Genomic DNA, 27,975 nt, shown 5'->3' with positions numbered 1-27,975 from the left:
CCACTAATTAAAATGGGAACAGAGTCTTGGAGAAAATTATAAAATTGTGATCACGTTAATGTGATTCAAACACCCCAATGCTATACATTTTTGATTTATTACAAATCATCCGAAATATTGCAGGGCTTTTATTATTTTATCGCTGATTACGGTTTACAGCCTACTTTTCAGGGATATTCTATTATGTTTAGACAGGATATTTGAGTTTTTGGCCATAATGGGCAGTATTTTTGGAGATGGTCCTGTATGTGGCCTGCAGTTAACATCCAATCACTAGTATTTGTAAAGATTTGATCAGGAAATTAAACTTAAAGCATATTTCTTCGAATCAGTACGGTTCATGTTGAAGATATTCAATCTTAGGGAAGTGCTTTTGTGTAGAGATGCATGAATATTCTGGACAATCTGTTTTCAATTGAAAAAATATTTTAAAAAAATTCCCTTAGAACAGTTAAACATCTATCTATTGTTAGCGGAAGTGCTCATGGATGCTGACGTAGCAAATCTATTATCCAAGCTATCAAATGCAAGCGATTAAAAATATTTCTGAAGTTTTTACTTGATGCCACCAAAACAGGTAGATATTTACGTAGGTGAAATAACACAATAAATAGGATTGGACATTTTATTTCACATTTGCTTTATTCTACAGATATTTGGACAAGAGTAAACTACAGATGAGTCCAAAATTGTTGCTCGGCTCTGGCTTTTACTCCTCTTCCAGTCCTTTCTGCAATAAACATAGAGTAAAGTGAGAGGATTTCATGACAAATCTTAGCAAATATGACTCTGTTGTTATTTAAATAGATAGATAGATAGATAGATAGATAGATAGATATATTGATAGAGCTAGATAGATTGATATATAGATAGAGATAGATAGATAGATATATAGATAGAGATAGATAGATAGATAGACAAATAGATAGAGCTAGATTGATAGTGCTAGATAGATGGATAGAGCTAGATAGATAGAGCGAGATAGATATATATACAGTATAGATAGATAGATGGATAGATAGAGCTAGATAGATAGATATATAGATAGATATATTGATAGAGAGAGAGAGATAGAGCGAGATGGATAGAGCTAGATAGATAGATAGATAAATAGAAAAATAGATAGAGCTAGATAGATAGAGCTAGATAGATGGATAGAGCTAGATAGATAGAGCTAGATAGATAGATATATAGATAGATAGATATATAGATGGATAGATAGAGCTAGATAGATATATAGATAGATAGATATATTGATAGAGAGAGATAGAGCGAGATAGATAGATAGATAGATAGATAGATAGATGGAGCTAGATAGATAGATAGATAGACATATAGATAGATAGATATATAGATGGATAGATAGATAGATAGATAGATAGATAGATAGATAGATAGAGCTAGATAGATAGATAGATAGATAGATAGAGCTAGATAGATAGATAGATAGATAGATAGATAGATAGATAGATAGATAGATAGATAGATAGATACTTTATTCATCCCCGTAGGGAAATTCACACTTTCAGCAGTATCCTTGTGTTGAAAAATAAAATAAAGATATATAATACAAAAATACCCAATATAACGTTTTGTACAGAGTATTTAAATAGTGCTATATAAAATACACACTGTAATAAAAATGTGGGGGTGGGGTGTAATGTGGGCTTTTACTCCCCCGGGTGGAGTTAAAGAGCCTCATGGCATGAGGGAGAAATGATCTCCTCAGTCTGTCCGTGGAACAAGACTGTGACAGCAGTCTATCGCTGAAGCTGCTCTTCTGTTTGGAGATGATGCTGGTTTCAGTTTTTCTTCCATACGATTAAAGGTATAGCTACTAATCAATCATTTGTGTTGTAAGAATTGCTAACCGGAATGTAAGACAAATCAAGATTTATCGAAATTAATGAAATCGAAATGTGATTCTAGCTTTCCCTGATATGTAAATGCTTCATTACCTTAGCGCCAACGTCACGGCTTTTAGCACGTAGCTTGTTGACCTGAGATTCGGCAATGTCCGCTCTCTCTTCGGCTTCGTCCAGCTCGTGCTGCAGTTTACGGGTCTTGCTCAGATGAGTATTGGCCTGTTCCTCCTGAAGGAATCCAAACAGAAGACTATTAGTTACAAAGTTATATTTTAGGGTAATTATTTCTCCGAATGGGTTTGATAGAAACCCTAGCATAGCGCTAAATCTCCTGCCTGCTGCTATCAATAAATAGCAGCTTGCACACCCCGACGGAGCTTTTATCGTCGCCGGCAACTTTAATCGGGCATGCTTAAGGACTGTACTTCCCAAATCCATTCAACACGTGGACTGAGCAATTAGGGAAGAAACACTGTACTGTGTCTACAGTAAGATCAAACATCTAGTTGGATCTGGCCATCTCTGTCTGTCCCTCACCCCCTCATAACCCCCCTCTGGAGGAAAACAAAGCCTATACAACAAAGAAAAAAACATCTTCTTTGTTCCTCCATCTCTTTGTTTTCCTTATCCTCACTGTAAAACGTGGACCTGGAGTGCCACGTCCAATTTCGTTGTCACAATAAAACCCATGTTGTAACCAAGACAATAAAGGTACATTCTATTCTATTCTATTCTATTCTATTTTAGCACAAAGTTTTTACGGTAAATCTTACAAAAAATTAAACGGAGATTGTAAATACCGTATGTGAACACCCTGCTATTTTGCTATTCCTCCCACTTAGAAATCATGGAGTGGTCTGAAATTTTCATCGTACATGCATGTCCACTTAAGAGAGATAAACTAAAAAGAAAAATTTATTTGTGTGATAGAGTTGCAAATAAGTATTTGAACACCTGTGTATCATCTAGAATTCTGACCCTGAAAAACCTGTCAGTCCGCCCATTAGAAGTCCACCTGCAGTCCATGTATCATCCTAAGATGCACCTTTTTGAGGTCTTTAGCTGCATAAAGACGCCTGTCCACCCCATACAATCAGTAAGACTTGAACTTGTAACATGGCCAAAGAGCTGTCCAAAGACACCAGACACAAAATAGCACACCTCCAAAAGGCTGGAAAGGGCTAAGGAGCAATTGCCAAGCACCTTGTTGAAAAGAACACCATCCCTACTGTGAAGCATGGGGGTGGTAGCATCATGCTTTGGAGGCGTTTTTCTGCACATAGGACAGGATGAGTCCACTGCATTAAAGAGAGGATGACTGGGGCTGTGTATTGTGAGATTTTAAGGAACAACCTCCTTCCCTCAGTCAGAGCATTGAAAATGGGTCGTGGCTAGGTCGTCCAACACGACAACAACTCGAAGCACACAGCCAGGTAAACCAAAGAGTAAGAAGCATATCAAGGTTCTAGCATGGCCTAGCCAGTCTCCAGACCTGAACCCAAACAGAAATCTTTGGAGGGAGCTCAAACTCCGTGTTTCTCAGCGACATCCCAGAAACCTGACTGATCTAGAGAAGATCTGTGTGGAGGAATGGGCCAAAATCCCTCCTGCAGTGTGTGCAAAACTGGTGAAAAACTACAGGAAACGTTTGACATATGTAATAGCAAACAAAAGCTACTCTACCAAATATTACCATTCATTTTCTCAGGTGTTCAAATACTTATTTGCAGCTGTATCCCACAAATGAAATGATGAAATGAAATGAAAGTCAAGACTTCCCAAAGCAATTTACAGTGTGCTTTACATTTCCCAATAGCGACCGTGCAGCCATGTAAGGCGCTAACCTGCTTATTGGGGGCATTAGGGGTTCAGTGTCTTACCCAAGGACACTTCGACATGTAACACGGAGGAGCCGGGATTCGAACTGCGATCTCTTGATCCCAAGACGAGCGCTCTACCTCCTGAGCCACTGCCGCCCCAATAAATCGCTACAACATCATGCATTGTGATTTCTGGATTTTTCTTTTTAGTTTATCTCCCTCCCAATGGACATGCATCTATAATGGAAATTTCAGACTCCTCCATGATTTCTAAGTGGGAGAAATAGCAAAATAGCAAGGTGTAATACTTGTTTTCTTCACTGTAACTTTAGGAACGTTAAACTCATAATTTTGGGAATAGTATCGGTCCAGTTTCAAAATAACTCACAGCCTCCTCAGCAGCTCTCTTATATGCTTTGACTTTCAGCTGCAGTTTGTCAACCAGATCCTGAAGACGCACCACGTTCTTGCGATCTTCCTCGGTCTGTAAGTACAATGATGAAACAAACAACTCGAGTGGAAATCTTCTTTCAATTCCTTCATTTTCATCTAAATCCGGTCATAAGCATTTCAACTTAGCAATATGTATATGGTGTAGCTCAATGAAGAGATGTATTAAGATTTAAATGGATCTATGAGAGTCTATAATGCATCTTCTTCCTCATATATCCATTATCTCAAAAAGGACGTCTTACCTGATAGGTGAGTTCCTTGATGCGTCTCTCATACTTGCGAATCCCCTTTATTGCTTCGCCGCTCTTCTTTTGCTCGGACTCCACCTCATTTTCAAGTTCTTTGACCTAGATTGAAAAAAGAATTTCTTGTGAAGCATGGGATGTAAAAAAGGTCATTTTTTTCATCAATTGGTAAAATGCAGTGGCGGCACGGTGGATGGGTGGTTCATGGTTCAAGTCCAGCCACCGCAGCCTCCCCGTGTGGAGTTTGCATGTTCTCCCCATCAGTGTTCCCTCTAAGGGCTCAAAATGACTAATTAAGAAGCGACTTAAGTCAAAGATACAGTGCATGAAGGTAAAAATACACGGGTTCCCCGACATTGTGTCCTAAATGCGGAATTTTGAAGTCGAGTCGAAGGAGAACGAAGTTGAGTAAAGTTAGTAGAGTTTGTCGAGAACCGGCTTCTTCGGCTCGGCTCACTAAAAGGAATCGGCTCTTTCGGGTCCTAAACGGCTCTTCGGGTTGTTTTTGCTTCTTTAATCCCAACATGACCAAATATTATGTAAAATGATGCAGAAAATGACTTAAAGGAAGGGGGGAATAGAACAAAAAAGAAAAAAATACCTAAATGAAAAAGTAGTGAAAAGCTGAGAAAAAAAGAAACAAAAAGAAGAGAAAAAATAAGAAAACATTTAGAAAAAAAACCAGAAAAAAAGAAAAGAAAGAAATGTAGGAAAAAAGTAAATAGAGAACAAAAAGAAAAAAGTAACAGCTCGGAAAAAATAAACACCGTGAGATTTTTTTAAAGGAATTTTTAAAAAAGTAGGAAAAAAAAACACGGAAAAAAGAAGGAAAAGTTTGTGTTGCATTCAAATAATTTCTAATTATATCAAGTGAATCGTGGTACCAACATTGTACTTCCACAAAAAAATGTGATTAAGTACAGTTTTGTATCTTACAACCGACTAAATAAGCCCCAATAATGTTAATATTATGCGACAAAATATATCAGGAAATAAAAAGAAATGGATATCTTGTGAAAGAATTGCCAACGTTTGTAGGCCGTACAACTTTTTCAATAGTACACGAGTCAATTCATTCAAAAGAGTAAAACAAATTTTATAGGTTTCTTCATTTTCGTTGAAGTTTTTGAGTTTTTCCTTGCCCTCGTGTAGGTTTTAGATCAGGGGATGGTGTCATAATAGTCTGTAGTTTGCAATAATCTGTGATCTGTGTAGCCCTTTGAGACTCCTTGTGATTAAGGGCTATACAAAGGAACTTAACTTGACTTGGGAAACACAGATCTTGTTCACCTGCTTCATTTTGTTGGAACTGTGGCTACTATTCATAAATTAGCCTTTGCAGTGAAAATTTTTAGATGAATACCTTAAACTTAAGGAGATATGATGACTCTTACCCGAGCCTCAAGCTTCTGCAGTTGCTTCTTCCCTCCCTTCAAAGCAATTTGTTCAGCTTCGTCCAGGCGATGCTGCAGGTCTTTGATGGTTTGCTCCATGTTCTTCTTCATCCGTTCCAGGTGAGCACTGGTGTCCTGTTCCTTCTTCAGCTCTTCTGCCATCATGGCGGCATCCGTGATGGCCTTCTTGGCCTTCTCCTCGGCGTTCCTGCACTCTTGAACAGCTTCCTCCACTTCATTTTGAAGCTGAGAGGCATCATTTTCCAGTTTCTTCTTCTGGTTAATCAGACCTGTGTTCTGTGTACCGTTTGGAGGTGAGATTTCAGAGAGTTAGTGTTTCGGCAGAGTGCCACCGTTGTTTTTTGTGGTCCGTCACCTGTGAATGCAGTAGCTGCACTCTCTCGCTAACGTCCAGCAACTCTTGCTCAGCAAGTTTACGACTCCTTTCGGTTTGTTCCAGAGCAGCTCGAAGCTCTTCCAGCTCGGCCTGAATGAGGTTGTTGCGTCTCTCCACAATGGCGATGTTCTCTTTGAGATCGTCGTTGGCACGGAGAGATTCGTCAAGCTGAATTTGGCAATCCTTCATTGGATGATACCAAACATTACGACATTAGGAATGGTAGTTTTTAAAAAACGTGTTTCTTCTTGATTACCTTCAGATGTGCATGGACGGATTTCAGTTGCTTCTGTGCTTCAGCTGCCTGCCTGTTGGCTTGGCTTAGCTGGATCTCCATCTCGTTGAGGTCGCCCTCCATCTTCTTCTTCAAACGAAGGGCCTCGTTCCTGCTTCGACACTCCGCTTCCAGAGAAGTCTGCAGGGTTTCGATAGTCCTCTGCATGTTCCTCTTGCACTGCTCCATCTCTTCGTCCTTCTCGGCGAGTTTCCTTTCAATATCGGCTTTAATCTGGTTGAACTCTAACTGGGCTCTTAGAATTTTACCCTCCTCGTGCTCTAAGGTGGCCTGGCGGACACAGGAAATCACAGATATGAGTACCGTAAATTCCGGACTATGAGCCGCTACTTTTTTCCCAAATGTTCAGCCCTGCGGATCATTCGGTGAAGTGGCCAATTTATGTAATTTTTCTAACGGCCACCAGCGGCGCTTGAGTATAAAAGGTCAGATTTAGACCGGTGGAATATATGCGCCGAGGAAGACTCACGCACAAATTGTCTGTATGACAAAGGTTCTTTCCGACAATGAGGAAGACACCTTTGATGCCCACAGTTATAAGAAGGAAAATAAGGACGGTTTACCGGGAATTGGAGTTTTGGGGTTTTTAAGGGTTATTGATCTATCTTCGTTATTCATTATCCATTATCCGTTATCGGTCAGTTCATTATACGCTACAAAGCCTAGGAGCCGGGACACTTACTCTCAGCCAAAAGGCTAAGCTAAGGTCCTAGCCCTAAAGCCTTGTTGCGATCATTGCGAATGCACCGTTCCCGGAGGTACTGCAATACCGGGCCGATGCGTGGAGTGGACAGAGCAAGCTCTTATTCCATCTCCGGATTGCAAAAATCAAAGATCATGGCAAAAGCCAAGCTAAGGACTGACATAGCATCAAAGCCAGTAACCTCTAGCGGTACACAATCTTATATTCATGATTGGCATCATGCCGTTAGGTTTGAACAACCACCTACACTTTAACTACAATATGGGTTTTTTTTTTAAACCGACACGTGTGATGCGTTGCGAGCGTGTTCATAGTAGCGTGTTGGTACCTTTCACAGGCACGGTTTTGGATGAAAGTTATATTATTATTAATAAAGCTTTGAAAACTATCTCGGTGTACCGTCTTTCTTTGTAAATATGTGTAACCATGTATAATATGTATTTGCAACTGTATATTTTTGTAATGTATTTATTTTAGAGACTTATTTTGATATGTTTTTCTACGGGCGAATCAAAAAGTAGGGGCGGAGCAAACGCGGGCTGACGGGATGTGGGGTGAAGCTGAGTTGGATCTGTTTGTCGTCGCAGCGGACAATAGTGGATATATATTCTTCCCACCCTTAACTTTGGAAATATACATTTTTTTTTCCTTGGATTACTTTGAACGGGACCGGGACTCTACAGGTCTGCATCAAACGGTAAGTTCCGGTATCATTTTCCGTTCTTGTTGATGATTATGAGTCTGGACTGTGTACTGCATGATAAGTTACAATCGCGGGACCTGAAGTCGGATTTGGGTTAAACTTGCAACTGTATTGCAAGTTTTAATGTGGGCACATGCAGCTTATATACAAGTGCGGCTTGTGTAAGTACAAAAACAGTAATCCCCCTAAAATGTGGTGGGTGCGGCTTATAATCAGGTGCGCTCTATAGTCCGGATTTCACGGTATTCAAGATCATTAATGCAATAATGTGCTTTTTACAGGTGAAATTTCCTGACCTCTGCTTCCTCTAGAGCAGATTGGATCTCACTCTTTTCCTGCTCCAATTGCTTTCTTAGTTTCTCCAGCTCATGGATATTCTTCCCACTCTCACCAAGTTGCTCAGTGAGATCAGAGATCTCCTCTGTAAAACACCAAGCACCGTTGTTATTTAAGATATACTGTAGTGTAGATACCATGTGGAAGTCAGGGAAACAAATAGAACTGCTAAATACTGATTAGCAGCACTACATACCTTGTAAGTTTTTGTTTTCTCTTTTCATGGTCTCAAGATGGTCCAGAGACTCTTCGTAGGAGTTCTTCAACTTGAACAGCTCAGTGCTCAGAGCTCTGGCTTCCTTTTGGGAGCCCTCCAGCTCACATTGAGACTCCTCGTACTTCTGCTTCCACTCGGACAATACCTACCAGTAATAAAAAAAGAATGATGAATGAGAAAACATTGGAGTAACATACATCCATAATAGACATTTCATTTAGTATTTGACTGACCATTACATTTTCTTGGTAACACCCTGCTGCGTTCTTTGAAAAAGTGTGCTTGTTAAGTCAATAAATATGTATAAAATCTTTGTATCCGAGCTCTTAATTTGAGTGTAATTGTGTAATTTTTAGTCTTTAATCTTAAAACTGCAACCTGAGCCCTCGAATTCCCCCCTCCCCCCACCTAGTTGGATCCGGCCATCTCTGTCTGTCCCTCACCCCCTCATACACCCCCCATCGGAGAAAAACAAAGATTGCAACAAGGACAATACAAACATCTTCTTTGTTTCTTTATCTTCTTTGTTCTCTTCTATCCTCGCTCAAAAATGTGAAACTGGAGTGCCACGTCCAATTTCGTTGTCACAATATGTTCAACTCATTTTTTAACAATGACAATAAATGTACCGTAAATTCCGGACTATAAGCCGCTACTTTTTTCCCAAATGTTCAGCCCTGCGGCTTATTCAGTGAAGCGGCCAATTTATGAAATTTTTTTAACGGCCACCAGCGGCACTCGAGTACAAAAGGTAAAATTTAGACCGGTGGAATTGTGCGCCGATGTAGACTGCATCCTCTTAGTTTATGTTGGAATTGTCCGTATGACAGAGGACAGAGGTTCGTTCCGATTATGAGGAAGACGCCCTTGATGGCGACAGTTATAAGGAGAAAGACGAGGACGTTTTACCGTGAATTTCGCAATTGCGGTACGGCTTTTTTTAACAGTTACGTTTTGTGCGATGTGAGCGTGTTCCTAGTGGCGTGTTGGTACCTTTCACAGGCACGGTTTGGGATGAAAGTTATATTATTATTATTAAAGCTTTGAAAACTCTCTCGGTGTACCGTCTTTCTTTGTAAATATGTGTAACCATATATACCGTATTTTCCGCACTATAAAGCGCACCGGGTTATAGGGCGCACCCCGAAAAAATAGTTTTTGGTCCTATTTTTGACATACATAAGACGCACCGGATTATAAGGCGCTAGAATGGGAACGTGGACGAAACAGTCAGATAGTTCAGTCCAACTTATTACCCCCTTAACATTCCGAAAGCTTGCAAAGACGCAAATACGTGTCGAGAACACATGCGGATGCGGTGTCCGTACGATGTGACTCAAATGCATCGTTCCATCATTCGGAAGGTTAAAGTCTTGGGATTCAAGAAATGCCAACCATTCCTTAGTTTCTATTTTGTTTTTCGCTCGCAACTTTACTGTGCATATGACAATAAACACTTGGAATTGAGTTTAATTTAAAAATAGACACTCCATTCCATCCATTATCTGCACCGCTTATCACAGAAACATCGAGTTCAGTCTGAAACAAGATACAGGGACAATATAAAACCCGGAGTAGCTCACCGAAGTCGTTGTATTCATAATAATGTGCAGCCAATGTCCTCTTATATCCGTGAGGGTAGTAAATCCAGGAGAATAAAATATTTACAAATACAGAATAGAAAAAAATGCTTTCTCAATGCCGTCAGCCACGTGCTATACACATTCATCTTTTTCGGCCAATTGCAGGCTTTGTTTTGCCGTTCAAGCCAATGCCAGCCTGTAAATGATAAAAAGGATCCGCCCCTTGACCTCCGAATAACTTTAGCCAATAGTGATCGATTCAACTGATGATTGACACATCTTTTTCGGCCAATTGCAGGCTTTGTTTTGCCGTTTAAGCCAATGCCAGCCTGTAAATGATAAAAAGGATCCGCCCCTTGACCTCCGAATAACTTTAGCCAATAGTGATTGATTCAAATGATGATTGACACATTGGTTAGCCAATAAAACGCTGGTAAATAAATCCCAGCATACACCGCGTACTACTTGGCGTTCGGGGGAAAATCTAGTCGGCGGCTGCAAGTTAGTTGGAAAACTTTGCGATTTTAAAATTGATCCATAAATAAGGCGCACTGTATTATAAGGCGCATGGTCAGCTTTTGAAAAAAATAAAGGCTTTTAGGTGCGCCTTATAGTGCGGAAAATACGGTAATATGTACCGGTATTTGCAACTGTATATTTTTGTAATGTATTTATTTTAGAGACTTATTGTGACATGTTTTCTACGAGCGAATCAAAAAGAAGGGGCGGAGCAAACGCGGGCTGACTGGAAGTGGGGTAAAGCTGAGTTAAATCTCTTTGTTGTTGCAGCGGACAATAGTGGATATATATTTTTCCCACCCTTAACTTAGGAAATATACATTTTTTTTGTTGGATTACTTTCACCGGGAACTGGACTTTAAAGTTTTGCATTCAATTCTACCTACCGGTATCATTTTCCGTTCATGTTGCCGATTGTGGTGGATGGATTGTGTGCTATATTTGCAGTTACAATCGCGGCACCCAAAGTCAGGTTTGGGATAAATTTGTGACTGTGTTACATGTTTAAATGTTGGCGCATGCGGCTTATATACAGGTGCGGATTGTGTAAGGACAAAACCAATAATGTCCGCAAAATGTGGTGCGTGCGGCTTATAATCAGGTGCGCTCTATAGTCCGGTACGGTATATTCTATTCTATTCTATTCTAATATACTATTGGGTTTAGCTCATCAAACTGGCATATGAACAATGCTCGATTGATGCGTAGATAGGAGAACTTTACCTTGTCAAAGTTCCTTTGCTTTTTGTCCAGAGCAGCAGCTGCAGCGTTCGATCTCTCAACATCTACCATGAGGTCTTCTATCTCATTCTGCAGTCTGTGTTTAGTCTTCTCCAAAGACGAACATTTTGCATTCACTGCTTCCACGGCCTCCTCGGCATCCTGTAGACGCTGTGCCAGCTTCTTCCTTTAAGAATCATCATTTTGAACTTGGATTACTCCAATTTACAGTATGAAAACAGGTCAATTTTGCTTCTTAACGTATACTTTTTGAGTACGATATTAGTTAAGGTGAGATAATTGACCAGCTTAACTCGGGGTTCGCACGGGTTCTTGAAATCCGTGGAAGTGCTTGAGTTCTAATGTCGTGTTTTCAAGAATTGAAAGGGCTTACATTTTGGGTGAAGTGCTCATAAATGAAATGAAAATGAAATAATCTGCATTTATATAGCGCTTTTCAAGTCAATGACTGCTTTACAATGTGCTCCACATTTCCCAATAGCGGCCTTGCAGCCATGTAAGGCGCTAACCTGCTTATTGGGGGTATTAAGGGTTCAGTGTCTTAGCCAAGGACACTTCGACATGTAACACGGACGAGCCGGGATTCGAACTGGGATCCCTTGATCCCAAGACGATCGCTCTACCTCCTGAGCTACTGCCGCCCCAGCGCTTGCAATTGTTGCCATGTTCCTCAACAAATCTGCCTAAAAAATATTACACTGCTTCCTGTTGACTTTTCTTTGCCACTGCATTACTTCTTCCCTGGTGATTAACGGAAGCTGACATTAGTTTGTATGAGCTTAGTCTTCTCCAAAGACGGACATCTTGCATTCTCTGGTTCCAGTGGCTCAGGAGGTAGAGTGCTCGTCTTGGGATCAGGAGATCGCAGTTCGAATCCCGGCTCCTCCGTGTTAGATGTCGAAGTGTCCTTGGGTAAGACACTGAACCCCTGATACCCCCAATAAGCAGGTTAGCGCCTTACATGGCTGCACGGCCGCTATTGGGAAATGTGAAGCACACTGTAAAGCGCTTTGGGAAGTCTTGACTTTCATTTCATGTCATCATTTCATTTGTGGGATACACCAGCAAATAAGTATTTGAACACCTGAGAAAATGAATGGTAATATTTGGTAGAGTAGCTTTTGTTTGCTATTACATATGTCAAACGTTTCCTGTAGATTTTCACCAGTTTTGCACACACTGCAGGAGGGATTTTGGCCCATTCCTCCACACAGATCTTCTCTAGATCAGTCAGGTTTCTGGGCTGTCTCTGAGAAACACGGAGTTTGAGCTCCCTCCAAAGATTTTTGATTGGGTTCAGGTCTGGAGACTGGCTCGGCCATGCTAGCATGATATGCTTCTTACTCTTTGGTTCTTACTCTTTGGAACATGGCTGCACGGCCGCCATTGGGAAATGTGAAGCACATTGTAAAGCGCTTTGGGAAGTCTTGACTTGAATAGCGCTATATAAATGCAGATCATTTCCACAGCTTCTTCCTTTAAGAACCATTTGAACTTGGATTGCTCCAATTGAATCTACTCTCTTTATAGCAGGGGTGTCAAACAGGCGGCCCGCGGGCCGGATCAGGCCCGCTAAGGGATTGAATCCGGCCCGCGAGACAACGGTGAGGGAAGCGCAAGAGAAAAACGAGCTGGGGGTTGAAATATATCCACTTGATGTTGCCAAAGCCAGGTCCCTGTCACAAATGCTGTACTTGTATTCCTCTCTTTCTTTTCTCTTCACTCTCTCTCACCTTCTCTCTCTCTCTCACTTTGCACTTTCTCTCGGTCTTTCTCTCTCGCTCGCTTTTCGCTTTCTCTTTCTCTCGCTCTTGTTTTTTTCTCTCGCTCTCATTCCTATCTCCCTCTCTCGCTTTATTCTCTCTCTCTTGCTTTCCTCTCTCTCTCTCTCTCTCTCTCTCTCCTTCACTTTTCTCTCTCTTGCTTTTCTTTCCCTCTCTTTCTTGCTCTCATTTTCGCTCTCCCTCACTTTACTCTCTCTTGCTCTCCTCTCTCTATATATATATATCTCTCTCTCTCTCCTTCACTTTTCTCTCTCTTGCTTTTTTCTCCCTCTCTTTCTCGCTCTTGGTTTGCTCTCTCTCGCTCTCGCTTTGCGCTCTCTGCCTCTCTCTCTCTGTTTTGCTTTTCACCCTCTCTTTCTCTCTCTCTCTCTCTCTCTCGTTTTTTGCTCTCTCTCTCTCTCTCTCTCTCTCTCTCTCTCTCTCTCTCTCTCTCTCTCTCTCTCTCTCTCTCACTTTGCCCTTCTCTCTTTCTCTCTAAACTACTAGTCCGGCCCCTGAGAGAATGTATGTTCTACATTGTGGCCCCCGACTTAAAATGAGTTTGACACCCCTGCTTTATAGTAATCCTGCTAATTTCTCAAAAACACAAACATTCTTCTGTGTTAAATTGGAGCAAGGATATAGCCCAGACAAAACCTGATATGTTAAACTAATTCCCATTTTGGTCAAACTCTTACTTGGCTTCTTCCAGTTCCTCAGTCCTCTGGATGGCATCAGTTTCATACTTGGTCCTCCACTGAGCCACCTCAGAATTGGCTTTGGACATGCCACGTTGCAGTTCACCCTTGGCCTCCTGCTCCTCTTCGTACTGCTCTCGAAGCAGGTCACAGTCGTGACGTGAAGACTGCACAGCATGGGCCAAAGCATTCTTGGCCTGACGAGGAAAAATAATAAATTTTATAGAAATGCATTTGTTGAAGGACCTTCTAACTAGCCAGACTTTATCTTACTTTGGTCTCCTCCTCCAGTTGTCGTTTAAGGTCTTCAACTTGTTGAGTATAGGACATTTTCCCTCTGGTGAGTTGAGACACAAGAGATTCCTTCTCCTCAAGCTGTCTTGAGAGCTCACCTTAGATTTTTGATCACATTGTATTATAGTTATTAACATGAATGCCCATAGAAGAAAGCAGGACATTGCATACCATTTTCAGTTTGAAGCTTTGCTTTCTGCATGTTGAAGTCATTGATGCAACGTTGGGCTTCTTCAAACTTGGTTTTGTATTCATTCATCTGATCTTCTACAGTTCTGCACGTCTTCTCAAGGGTTGTCTGAAATTGGAGATGGGAGTAGTGGTGTTCATGTAACACCGTTTAAAATAAATCATCTTCATTCAGCTAACCTTTGTTTTGACGACGTGTTCCATATTGGAGACGACATCATCCAGTTCCAGCCTGAGTTCGCTCTTCTCCTTTTCCAGTTTCTGCTTGACCCTCTGAAGGTTGTCAATCTGCTCCCCCAGGTCAGAAACGCTGTCGGCTTGCTTCTTCCTCAGCGTGGCTGCAGTGGCTTCGTGCAGCAGAGTGGCTTCTTCGAGGTCTCGCCGGAGTTTCTGGAACTCGGCCTCCCTCTTCTTGTTCATCTCGATCTGGGCGGATGTTGCTCCGCCGGCTTCTTCCAGCCTTTCACTGATCTCCTCCAGCTCCCTGGCCAAATCCGCTCTCTGCTTCTCGACCTTGGCTCGGGCGGCTCGTTCTGCCTCCAGCTCTTCCTCCAGCTCCTCAATGCGAGCCTGAGTAGACACAATAGTTTAATTGCCGCTAAGAGAATTTCACACCCTTACCGAACCCTTTTTTTACCTGAAGTTCTTTCAGTTTCTTTTGGAGTTGAAGAGCAACAGCCTGTTCATCTTCTATTCTATTTGTCAGCTGGTTAACTTCAAAGTCCTTCCTGCAATGTTACATTTTCCTTACTTTTCTTTGTTATGGTCTGAGTTTTGCTGTGTTTCTTCAAATATTCATTATTATGCTACATACTTTTTAAGATGCTCTTCCAGCTGTTGCTTGTCATTCTCCAGATCCATCAGGCTCTCCTGGGTCAACTTCAAGTCTCCCTCCAGCTTTCTCTTGGCTCTCTCAAGATCCATTCGGATCTTCTTCTCTTGTTCAAGTGAACCCTCGAGCTTTAGAAAACAACAAAGACAAATATACATTGAAACGTTGTCATCCAAAGTTCAAGCACTGAATTCAAAACATAATGGAACACCTACATCATCCACTTGCTGTTCTAGTTTTGACTTGGCCTTGGTCAGAGTGTTGACTTTGTCCTCTTCACTCTGAAGATCATCCAGTGTTTGCTGATGAGCTTCTTGTAGGGCTTTCTTCTCCTTGGTCAGCTTGGCAATGACTTCATCCAAAGCTGCCATCTCTTCAACTAGGTTCTTTACCTGGAAACCGTTGCCATAAATCATGAATGAGAGCACAATTCATGAACTTCTTTTGTAGGGTACGACGTAAATCCAGCGTTTGCCATACCTTGTTCTCAGTGGCATGCTTCTCTTTCTCCACTTTAGCTAAAGTTAACTCCAAGTCGTCAATGTCCTTCTTTAGCTCGGAACATTCATCCTCCAGTTTTCTCTTCTTTGCCGTGAGTTCAGCATTCATCTCTTCCTCGTCTTCGAGTCTCTCCGATAACTCTTTGGCTTTCGCTTCCATTTGGATTTTGTGTTTAATCAACCCCTCGCATCTTTCTTCAGCATCAGCAAGATTATCTTGCTCCTAATTGGTGAAGACATTGTTGATACGTTCTAAGCAAACTGAATAATAGTCACAGTAAACTTACAGCCTGGACATGGAGCTGCAGGTCATTTTTTTCTTGAAGGAGCGACACCATTTTTTCTTCCAGTTCTTTCCGTCGAGATTCAGACTTTGCATAAGCTTCTTTCAACTTCAGGAATTCTTCCTTCATGTTGGCCATTTCCTTTTCTGCTTCAGCAGATCTCAAGAGAGGTTTGATCTTGAAGTACAGCTTCATCCAAGGCCAGTTCTTAACCCCCATAAAGGCACGGATGTTCCATTGGATTACCAATAAAGCATCCCTACCAAAAAAAATCATCAATATTTTGTTTGTTTTGTTCCTAACACAACGTATTAATCTAAGTTTTCCTACCTCCTCTCAACAATCTTCTGGAATTCCACTCTAGCCAGCAAACCTCTCGAACGAGACTGAATTCCAGTAATAATGAGTGACAAACGATCATCTCTCATCTCCTCAAGTTGCCCAAGAAGTCCAGCCTTGAAAAACACCTTTTGAAGATTGAACATCACTGTTAACCGCATTTTTCCAGAGTTTGCATGTACACAAAGAATGTTTCTAACAGATTTTAAAACAATCTGCTTTGGATTATGAATTCCAGAAAGTATGTTAAACTTTTGGGTCAGACGTGCCCCTTTAAAACTTGCCTTTGTGTGTCCAAACTTGTATTGATTATGGTCAATGTCCAAAGAACCAAGAAGTTTTTCTGCACCCTTCTTACTGTCAATAAACTGACCCTCAGGGATTGCAGCAGGGTTCAGGATACGATATCTGAAAATAGATGGAAAAAAGGAAACATTTTAAAATATTTCCTGTTTTTTCTCGGGTGTCTTGCTTGGGATGTGCTACCTCTGTTTGAAATCTCCATAGAGAACCCTGTTGGGGAAGCCTTTTCTGCAGATCCTGATGCCTTCCAGTACACCGTTGCAGCGTAGCTGGTGCATCACCAGAGGGTTCTCCATGGCCCCAGGAGTCTTGGTCTCATTGGGGATGATGCAACGTACAAAATGGGGGTGAGTCGACCTCAAGTTTGTCATCAGCTTGTTGAGATTCTCCTGTGAGGGTAAGGATATTAGGTGCACAGCATACCTGGTTGCTAATTGTGGAAATGTCTAAACTGGAAAAATATTGCCACATAACATGGGCTGTACTGACCCTGTGCAAAGCCGATACAGTCTGGAAGGATGAACCCTTCTTCTTGCCTCCTTTGGCCTTTCCTCCCTCTGGGACATATTTAGGTACGGTTCAGTTATAGCAACCCAAGAGATGGGAGGAAAAAATGGGGATAAACACATGTCATTTAGCTCATCCTTACCTGCAGGTGAATCTGCTCCAGCATAATTCATGAAAAGTTGTGACAATAGTTTGAGATTAGACTTCTGGTAAAGTCCAACTACAGTCTCATTCAGAGGATCCTTGTTCTTCACCAGCCAGTTGTTGATATTGTAATCAACAGTTCCGGCATAGTGCATCAAGGCAAAATGGGCCTCTGGTCTTCCTTTGACTATTCTCGGCTTCTGGAAGTTGCTGGATTTTCCAAGATGGTTGTCGTAGAGTTTAGCTTTGAACGTTGCGTCGCTGGCTTTTGGGAACATGCACTCCTCTTCAAGGATGGACATGATACCCATGGGCTAAGGAGGACAACGCACAGTGAGGAGCGTGTTAGAGAATTTGTGATAATCATCTCATTTCATAAAGGTGTCTCTCACCTTTTCAATCAGGTCAATACAGGCTTGCAAATCCATTCCAAAGTCGATGAAGGTCCATTCAATGCCTTCCTTCTTGTACTCTTCTTGCTCCAGCACAAACATGTGATGGTTGAAAAACTGTTGCAGTTTTTCATTGGTGAAGTTGATGCACAGCTGCTCAAAGGTGTTGAACTGAAATGCAAAGTGGAAGAAAGATATGGTTCCTCGCCCATGTTTTTGTCAGGAGCTCAAAACAAAAACTACCGTAAATGCCGGACTATAAGCCGCTACTTTTTTCCTAAATGTCGAGCCCTGCGGCTTATTCAGTGAAGCGGACAATTGATGTGATTTTTCTAACTGCCACCAACGGTGCTCGATTACAAATGGTAGGATTTAGACCGGTCAAATGTGTGCGCCGAGGAAGACTGCAACTTCTTAGCTCATGCACAAATCGTCTGTATGACAAAGGGTCTATCAGATAATGAGGAAGACACCTTTGATGGCGAAAAATCTAAGGAGGAAGACGAGGACGGTTTACCGTGAATTTCACAATTACGGTATGGTATTTTTTTAACAGATACGTTTTATGCATTGCGAGCGTGTTCCTAGTGGCGTGTTGGTACCTTTCACAGGCACGGTTTGGGATGAAAGTTATGTTATTATTATTAAAGCTTTGAAAACTCTCTCGGTGTACCGTCTTTCTTTGTAAATATGTGTAACCATGTATAATATGTATTTGCAACTTTATATTTTTGTAATGTGTTTATTTTAGAGACTTATTTTGATATGTTTTCTACGGGCGAATCAAAAAGAAGGGGCGGAGCAAACGCAGGCTGACGGGAAGTGGGGTAAAGCTGTGTTGGATCTGTTTGTTGTCGCAGCGGACAATAGTGGATATATATTTTTCCCACCCTTAACTTTGGAAATATTCTTTTTTTTTTTCTTGGATTACGTTCAACGGGACCCAAACTCTACAGGTCTGCATTAAACATTAAGCACCGGTATCATTTTCCGTTCATGTTGTCGACCATGGCTAATGAATTGTGTACTATGTTTAGTTACAACCGCGGGACTCAAAGTCGGGTTAGGGTAAAACTTGTGACTGTATTATATGTTTTGATGTGCGGCCTATATGGCGGTGCGGCTTGTGTAAGCACAAAAGCGGTGAACCCCCTAAAATTTGCTGGGTGCGGCTAATAATCAGGTGCACTCTATGGTCCGGACTTTACGGTACATTAGACACACTAGACATGGCTTACATCAAAGATCTCAAATCCAGCAATATCCAAAACTCCGATGAAGTATTGGCGAGGTTGCTTCGTGTCCAAAGATTGATTAATGCGGACCACCATCCACAGGAACATCTTCTCATACACTGACTTAGACAGTGCACCGACTGCATAATACACCTGGTGAAGAAACAGTTTATGAATTAATCTATGTTGTACAAACGGATAGTTTACAGTTTTTATGCTCCTTAGAACATAGCTTCATTTAACTGAACCATGAACTTCACTTGAGTATAAGTGGTAGCCATGCAACAAGGATGAGAATCTAAAATCCAGAAGACAATTTTGTTCCATTCACCTGCTGAACATTCTGTCCTTTGGTGACCCACTCGTTTCCTACTTTGACTCTTGGGTGACATAAACCTTTGATCAGGTCAGCTGAGTTCATACCCATCAGGTAAGCAACTTTGTCCGCATCTAGAAAAAACAGAATATCGTAAAAATGTCAACCACCGATCTTTGAAACGAGTGTGTTTTGGAGAGTAAGTCCGCCTGACCTTCTGTGCCATCAGCTTCTGCCTGCTCCTCACGCTGCTTGTTCTTAAACTTCATGTTACCGTAGTGCATGATGGCGCCTATCAGTTTGTAAATGCCGTTTTTCTCCTCTTGGGTGAAGCCCAGCACATCAAAAGCATCCTAAATTAACCAGTACATCATGTTTAGTTTAACATTTCCATGCTACTATTAGTTTTGTGCTAAAAATAGTAGTAATAGCATAAAGTTTCATTAGAATGATAAATTAGACTAAGGAGATCATTTCTTCCTCATGCCATGAGGCTCTTTAACTCCACCCAGGGGAGTAAACGCCTACATTACACCCCAACCCCACATTTGTATATTACCCTATTTTTATTGCAGTGTATATTTTCCGTACCACTATTTATATACTCTATATCAACACGCTATATGGCGTATTTTTGTATTCTATATCTTTTATTTTATTACTTTATTTTTAAACACAAAGATAGTGCTGGAAGAGTGAAATTCCCTACGGGGATGAATAATGAATCTATCTATCTATCTATCCATCTAAATTCTCTCTAAACTGCTATACTATTAACCCAACTGAATTAAAAATGTGTGTGACTGAGTAGCCTGTCTTATATCTAAGAAGATTTGGTTTCCTTACATCTGTGGCCATAAGCTCCTCAGCATCGTTGATGGAAGCCACCGTCGTTTCTCCTTGGGAGATGAACGCATAATCATAGGGGTTGTTGGTGATGAGCAGCATTTCTGAAAGAGTAGGAGAAATATGTTAACATTTGTGAAGTAGGGTTAAACATATTTGCTTAAGGTGTGCATTTCTAATCAGTTTGATGTTCCCTTTTGGCGTCTTTTAGTGTCTTTGTTTGAAGGTGAAAATCACACCCAGGGGGGGTGGTCTTGCCTTTGGTCTCAACATACCAGTACTTTTCCATGTCTTGTGAACTCAATAAAACACAGACAGGGGATGACTGATTATTAGAGATTTGAGTAAGAGTATGGAATGATCTCAGCTCCCCGGTTGCAACTGGTTTAAAAACTGAAGTCTTTGCCTGGTGCATTTTCTTCTACACGAGGTTGTTTTGTCTTACCTAAAAGCTCGGGTTTTTTCTGCGAGAGAATCTGATAGAAGATGTGGTAGTCTCTTTCAGCCTTAAGCTGAAAGGTGACACGGGACTTCTCCAACAGATCTACGGATGGAATTTCAAAAGAATGGCGGGTTGATAAGAAAAATGCCAGGCTGTTGTCGTCATTTTCCGTATTCCAGAAATGTTACTAACATGTCTCGATATCAGCTGATGCAAGCTTTCCACTCGCGGCAAAGTGAATTCGGATGAATTTGCCCTGGATGATAAAAAAAGTAAAATACACAAATATACAGTACATATTCCGAGTAAATTGAACTTACAAATCTAGAAGAATTATCATTTCTGATAGTCTTGGCATTTCCAAAGGCCTCTAAGGCCGGGTTAGCCTGGATGATTTGATCCTCCAAGGTACCCTGAAAACATAGACATTTTAGCAAATGAGATACAAAAAGATTATTTTTTTCTTTAAACGAGTGCAAAGACCTTTTTCTCAGAGCCAGTGTCTTTCTTTCCACTACCAGCTGCAATGCTAGCAAAGTACTGGATGACTCTCTTGGTGTTGACAGTTTTCCCGGCACCAGATTCTCCACTGTGAAAACAGAGAGATATTCTCATAAATAGATAGTTTAGAAATGTTTTTTATTGATCAATCAGTTTGGCAGATTAGTCTGTAATGCCCCCTGGAGGCGGTTGTGTCGTTATTGTACACTGAGTGCTTATATACAGCACTTAGAGTTTTTTTTTTTTTTTTTATATGTAAAGTGCTATACAAATAAATCTGATTTGATTAGTCCAGCAATGTCCGATGCAACTTCTGATTTGGGACTTTTTAATGTCCATTAGATAGAAGGATATAGATAAATTAATAGATATAGATAAATTGATGGATATAGATAGACAGATATATGTAGATATAGATAGATAGGTAGATATAGATGGATAGATAGATAGATAGATAGATAGATAGATAGATAGATAGATAGATAGATAGATAGATAGATAGATAGATAGATAGATAGATAGATAGATAGATAGATAGATAGATAGATAGATAGATAGATAGATAGATAGATAGATAGATAGATAGAGATATATAGAGATAGATAGATGGATAGATATAGCTATAGTTATCTTCTATCATCATGATTAACGTAAGCTGACATTAGTTTGTGCGGCATTGTCCTGTGAAGTGTCATTGCCCCCTACAGGTCGCGCCCAAGATAACTGGTGCACTTGTGTTTTCTATCTGCCATCAGTATGTACCTGTATTTACTCATCTACATTCATTCAATGTTGGCGTTGCGTTGTCTGCCACAAGCCACGTGAAATCCCCTTTCCACGATGCTTTTTATATACATTTACATTTTGTAGCGTCATAAATTGTGTTAGCTTCTGTTGAATGTTTCTTCTGGGGCTGAGGTTTTGGCTTGATTCCTAAACACTTATCCATTTTTCTTGTGTTCTTTGTGCGTCTACTTTGGAAAATGATATGCAAATGCGCGACCTTATAACGCTCGGGAAAGTCTGCAAGCACGAAGTTATTCGATGCAGGCTTCTGATTGGCTGCCCAGTATGCAAATTGCCAAACAAGCCGAAAATCCGAAATTTCTAAACGGAATGAAGATTTCGAAATCGGAATAAAGCAAACGTTTGATTTGGAAAAATAAACAAATAAAAACGAAGGATTTTTTTTTTCTTTCTTGAAAAAGTTTGATTTGAAAAAAAAACTTTCGGGGTATTTTTGTTTTTTGTTTTTTGGGGGGGGGAAGTTGTGGGCCACCCGGGCGGAGACGTTTTTAAAACTTGTACGCCCTACGTAAAAGATGCATGCCCCATTAATTCAGACACTGATTTACAGTCATATATTCAGATCTACAAATATATTCGTGATTTACTAAAAATATAAAAATCATATGCCTTAATAAATGCACACGCGAGATTAAAAATCGCATATGGAAATCACAGATATATTTCTGGCTCTGTAAAAAAAATTCTTCACCCCAGATTTATTTTTCTTTGTTATTGTTATTGTATAGTGACTTGTTTACCTTGACTGCCCATTTTGCACATCTGTTCACCTGCTCCTCTTGCACTCTTTGCACTACTGTATAATACTATACATAGCTATAATTATTTAGCATATTATTTAGTATTTCAATACTCCAACTCAATACTACATATTTATATTTGTACATTCAAGGAAACTGTGCGGGTCAGATGTATCGACATTTCGTTCTGTATACACGTGTACAAGAATGACAATAAAGTGTATCTGAATCTGAATCTTTTTTTAATGAAGAAATTGGAAAATTGGATTTGAAAGTCCTTAAAAAGTGCTTGAATTTGGCCATGAAAAAGGTGTACGAACGCTGTAAAATAAAAAGGATGAAAATTAAACTTACGTGATGAGAATTGACTGATTTTCTCGATCTGCGAAGAAAATAGAATCCCAGTATAAGTATAATCAACCGCCATACAATTCATTGAAATTTGAACGGTCTCTGAAGATTTACCAGTTAGCATGTACTGGTAGGCGTTGTCGGAAATGGAGAAGATATGAGGAGGAGCTTCACTCCTCTTCTTTCCCCGGTAGGCCACGACCACCTCTTGGTTGTAGACCGGTAGCCACTTGTAGGGATTAACGGTCACACAGAACAGCCCGGAGTAGGTCTGAAAACCACAGAAGAAGAAATCAGGTGTTCTGTTGAGAAGAATGGAAAGGCACCTCACGAAAGACCTTAACTCACATAGATCATCCATGCCGCGTAACGCTCTTTGAGGTTAAACAGCACGGCCGGCTCATGGAGGAAGGTGAACATGGCCATGTCTTCAATTTTATCAAACTTTGGCGGGTTCTGAGGGTGCACGTCACAATCCTTCACGGTCACGGTCTGAAAGTCAAGAGAGGGGTTAACCAGTGGCACGCAAGCGCACGGCAAAATAATAATGATTATACTTTGAAAATGCACATTTTTACCTGAAATTTAGATATTTTCAATTGCGCACCGTGTTATTTAGAGGCTTTAGGTTAGCGTCCCTACGTGTGTCAGTGCGTGTTTGCGTGGCACCTCGCAGAGGAGAGATCCGTGTTTTAACCCAGCCAACGAAACCCACGCGCGCGATAAATGAACGAATCGTGACAGCGCCTCGAGCGGAAAGATCGTGCTCTCCCCAGCCAGTGTGGACAGATGACTGGGGCTTTGTGCAAAAAATGACCGTGCTGTTTTGTGCATTATGCCCCGAGAGTGTGTTAAATGTAATTACGATTCGAAACATGAACATGAATTCAAGTGGCTCAGGAAGTAGAGCGCTCGTCGAATCCCGGCCCCTCCTTGTTACATGTCGAAGTGTCTTTGGCAGGGTTGGGTAGGGTTACTTTAACTGGGTTATTTTCAATTACTTTTGGATGACTCCAATACCAAATATGCTAATAAAAGACAAAAGAAACTAAATATGAATCAAATGATGACTCACAACACGTGGTAAGCTTTCTCTCCTGGCTTTGATCTCTTTGATCTCCGGCAAAATTAACATAAAATGCGACAGAAACAAAATGAAAATAAATCCAAACAGCTTGCCAACATCATTTTTGCCGTTCCATGTATTCCTTTACTCCCCGATTCTGCACAAAATTGAGTCATTTTATTCATATTTAGTTTATTTTGTCTTTTATTAGCATATTTGGTATTGGAGTAATCCAAAAGTAATCAAGTTAAAGTAACCCTACCCAACCGTGGTCCTTGGGTAAGACACTGAACTGAACCCCTAATACCCCCAATAAGCAGGTTAGCGCCTTGCATGACTGCACGGCTGCTATTGGTAAATGTGAAGCACACTGTAAAGCGCTTTGGGAAGTCTCGACTTGAAAAGCGCTATAGAAATGCAGATCATTTCCTTTTCATTTCATTTCTTTAATCTTGGTTTGGCACACTGATTTACAAGGATAGTTGAAAGTGGCACTCCACACCGAAAAGGTTGCTGACCCCCAATGTTCCCTGTAATTTTCCACGGGAATGAGCGTTCACACAAAGTCGTTGAGCAACGCTTGAAACAACAGTGAGCAACCATAATCCCAAGTGTGGCAAGATAATTAATTATCAAACATGTTCAAAACTTGACATTTTGCTGAGTTTCCGGCAATGCAAAATTATTTTTCTCTTTTGAATAAATTGACTCATGTACTATTGCAAAAGTTGTACGGCCTACAAACGTCGTTTGTGCTTACAATTCTTTCACAAGATATCCATTTCTTTTTATTTCCTGATATATTTTGTCGCATAATATTAACATTTTTGGGGGCTTATTTAGTCGGTTGTAAGATACAGAACTGTACTTAATCACTTTTTTTAGTAGAAGTACAATGTTGCTAACAAGATTGACTTGATGTAATTGGAAATTATTTGAATGCAACACAAACTTTTTCTTCTTTTTTCTGTGTTTTTTCGTTTTCCTTTTTGTTTTGAATTCTTTTTAAAAAAAATATTTTTTCCGAGCTGTTACTTTTTACTTTTTGTTCTCTATATACTTTTTTCCTACATTTCTTTCTTTTCTTTTTTTCTGGCCTTTTTTTAAATTTTTCCTTCTTTTTTGCCTTCCTTTTGTATCTTTTTTTCTCAGCTTTTCACTACTTTTTCATTTTGGTATTCTTTTCTTTTTTGTTCTATTCCCCCTTTCCTTGAAGTCGTTTTGTGCATAATTTTACTTAATATTTGGTCATGTTGGTATTAAAGAAGCAAAAACAACCTGAAGAGCCGTTTAGGACCCGAAAGAGTCGGTTCTTTTTAGTGAGCCGAGCCAAAGAAGCCGGTTCTCAAAAAACTCTACTGACTTTACTCAACATCGTTCTACTTCGACCTTGACTTCAACATACCGCATTTAGGACACAACGTCAGGGGAACCCGTGTATTTTGACCTTCATGCACTGTAACTTTGACTTAAGTCGCTTCTTAATTAGTCATTTTGAGCCCTCGTTTTTGTGCGCTGGCTAGATTTTCTTTTGCGCTGAGAATGTGCGAGCAGTGCGCAATTGCTGACCCCTGTTCTAGTGTGTTTCTGTACAGCTTTCCCGCACATTACTGACCTTTCCCTTGGCAGTTTGAGCGGTGACTTTGTCCCCCTCACGACTGGTGATGGAGGCCTTCACGTACTCCTCCTCAGTGTCGGGTACAAAGCATTCTTTCTTCATGTCAAAGGGACGAGTCTGAGCCTCCAGACGCTCCCTGTCCGATTTCCTCAGGTAGGGGGCCGCCGCCCCAAACTCTTTCATTGCCGCGTCGCCCATCTTCCAGCTTGCTTTGTGGAAAAACAATTTATATTGTCTGATTTGTTTGTTCAATATATCACATGGATGGAAATTCTGTCTTACCTTATGTGTTCCTCACAGAGAAGACTGAGGTGTTACGGCCCTTGGTAAAAAGTCGTGTTCAGTGAGCTAGTGACAATCCAACAGTGACATCAATGTCCACACATCTTACCTTGTGATAGAACGGTGACCTATTGTGGCTTTCGGAATCACTTCCCTATATAAAGGAGGCCCCTCCGCCATATATGGAGGATGCTTGTTAGGCCCAAGAATGCTATTGTGTCTGCGTTGGGTTGGTCAGGGAAGGAGGAGGGAGTGTTACTGGATGGCAGAGAGCAATATAGAAATCAGCAGGTCGGAGTCTTATCAGTACTGGGGGTCTTCTGACGAGGCCATATAAGGAGCTCATTGGAGGACGGCGATTAATCATAGGTATCCTTAAGCAGCCAGGGAAACACGACTCGGTCCGCAAATAGACACCGGGAGGAATTCTTTTGTCATCATCCCAACATGCCAGTTCTGCAGGGGAACAATAGATGTTAGGTAGAAGACAAGCATCCTCAAGACTTACTCTCAAAGGTTTTTGACTTTTGACCGAAAGTCGGTTTTCAATGGAACCCAACGTTCCAGTACCTTGGTATCCTTCCAGATAATAACAATAACCAGACAAAAGAAGTTAGATTTGAGAACCATGCTATGCTGTGAAGTGGTCTCAGTTACTCAGGGGGCTTAGGAGCTGTCTGCAACATATTGCGGCGAGTTATCGTAGGACGAGCGCTGCTGTAATATAAATGGTAAGTGAGGAGGTCTAAATAAAGACCACCGCTTTGCCAGATTATCCAGGCGACAAGTGTGAGACAACACAGACAGAAATCTTCAGCAGGAGACATGCCCGAGGTTCATTGAAAGGCCATAATGATGACAAATAACAATAGGCAGTGCCAGGTTGACAGACTCCAGCGTAATGCCAAGGTCACCAGAGATTAACCATCCGCCGTTAAAAACGTGCTCCCGAACATCCCTGTTGATGTGGTATTGTGTCTTTGAGGACAAAGATAACGGTGTGAAATGCCTTCTGAAAACCTCGCACTGATTGAGAAGGACAGACTCAGAGGCTTTGCCTGCCTCAAGGATCAACAGCACTGCGTGTTGGCCACACACAAGGCCCGTTTTACATAAATATACCCAGAGTGACAGGTATTTGCATATTCTCCTCCGGTTAAATTGCAATGACTTGAGCAAGAGGAGCAAAAGAAGCGTTGGAGATAATGGAGCAGTGATGTGCAGTCAGGAGAGGCAGGGAAGGCACAGGCTCCCTTGTCATCATGGAAATATAAGAATACAAATAATTTAAATACTTGTGTTTATTCAGTGTTACAGGTATTTGTCATTTAAATTCTCAATTTTGGGGGTTTTTCTTTTTCAGAATTTTCACAATTATGAAAATGCAATTAGTATGAACAATATTGCTGTGCTGATTATCTGCAAATGCAAAGTGAGGCATGCAATTCTCTTGCCTCATGGCAGAGGGCGATATTGAGACCATGGATACCAATTTGGCGCACACCTCAGCCCCAAACAATAGAATTTATTAGGATTTTGTTCGCCACTTTCAACCAAAGGATGCCAACCGGGTTTGGAACTCGGCTCAGGAATGTCCAATCACCTCACAGCTGACCCTTATAAGGGCATTTTGGACGGCACACATCATTGGGTCATTTTTGTTTCCTCTCTCATGGCTACATGTGATTTGTTTTTGGGGGGTTTTCTTTACCTGTTTCTGGTTTGGACATATTGTGAGTTGTTTGCCCCCACTTGTTTATGCTTCTTTTTTTTTACTTTGTTCCTTGTATTTCCACTGCCACGCCAGGTTTGGGGTTTCGTTGTTTCTGGTTTCTTGTTTACCCACTTGTTTGGTTGTTACTTTATACCTTGTCTTCATTTTCCTCATGTTGAGGTTTTTGAGTTTTTCCTTCCCCTCATTTAGGTTTTAGATCAAGGGATGGGGTCATAATAGTCTGTAATAATAGTCTGTGGTTTGCAATAATATGTGCACTTTTTGTGATTAAGGGTATCACAAATAAACATGACTTGACTTTTGTTCCTTTGTTCCTTGCATTTCCACTGCCACGCCAGGTTTGGGGTTCTTTTGGTTATGGTTTCTTGTTTAACCACTTGTTTGGTTGTTACTTTATACCTTGCATCTTGTTTATTGCTTCCTTTTTATTTGTTTCTTCCTTTTCCTCATGTTGAGGTTTTTGAGTTTTTCCTTCCCCTCATGTAGGTTTTAGATCAGGGGATGGTGTCATAATAGTCTG

The 27,975-nt window shown here is 40.9% G+C and overlaps 1 protein-coding gene and 1 pseudogene across 1 annotated transcript; both read right to left on the bottom strand.

The window, feature by feature from the left end:
• Positions 1–623: 623 nt before the first annotated feature.
• Positions 624–25,764, bottom strand: LOC148376681 (myosin-7-like). The gene is made up of 38 exons (XM_088349805.1): positions 25,721–25,764; positions 25,436–25,647; positions 23,103–23,246; positions 22,869–23,025; positions 22,758–22,785; positions 20,839–20,944; positions 20,676–20,768; positions 20,548–20,611; positions 20,359–20,457; positions 19,914–20,017; positions 19,282–19,420; positions 19,083–19,201; positions 18,755–18,904; positions 17,517–17,687; positions 17,123–17,438; positions 16,963–17,030; positions 16,657–16,862; positions 16,455–16,578; positions 16,162–16,298; positions 15,835–16,090; positions 15,528–15,770; positions 15,263–15,439; positions 15,030–15,175; positions 14,853–14,943; positions 14,396–14,785; positions 14,198–14,324; positions 14,006–14,124; positions 13,733–13,929; positions 11,254–11,437; positions 8,408–8,573; positions 8,172–8,296; positions 6,431–6,739; positions 6,154–6,357; positions 5,778–6,074; positions 4,381–4,485; positions 4,074–4,169; positions 1,959–2,093; positions 624–730 (listed from the first exon to the last, which is right to left on the bottom strand). The coding sequence occupies exons 2-38, from the start codon at positions 25,634–25,636 to the stop codon at positions 710–712; spliced, it is 5,814 nt and encodes a 1,937-aa protein (XP_088205931.1). The 5' UTR covers positions 25,637–25,647; positions 25,721–25,764; the 3' UTR covers positions 624–709.
• On the bottom strand, positions 7,206–7,325 carry LOC148376682 (U2 spliceosomal RNA; annotated as a pseudogene).
• Positions 25,765–27,975: the final 2,211 nt, after the last annotated feature.

This window comes from Urocampus carinirostris, chromosome 1 (assembly GCF_059441175.1).
Source record: "Urocampus carinirostris isolate Australia breed hairy pipefish chromosome 1, RoL_Ucar_1.0, whole genome shotgun sequence".
Lineage (NCBI taxonomy): Eukaryota > Metazoa > Chordata > Actinopteri > Syngnathiformes > Syngnathidae > Urocampus > Urocampus carinirostris.
This window is presented reverse-complemented; position numbering and strand designations above follow the sequence as displayed.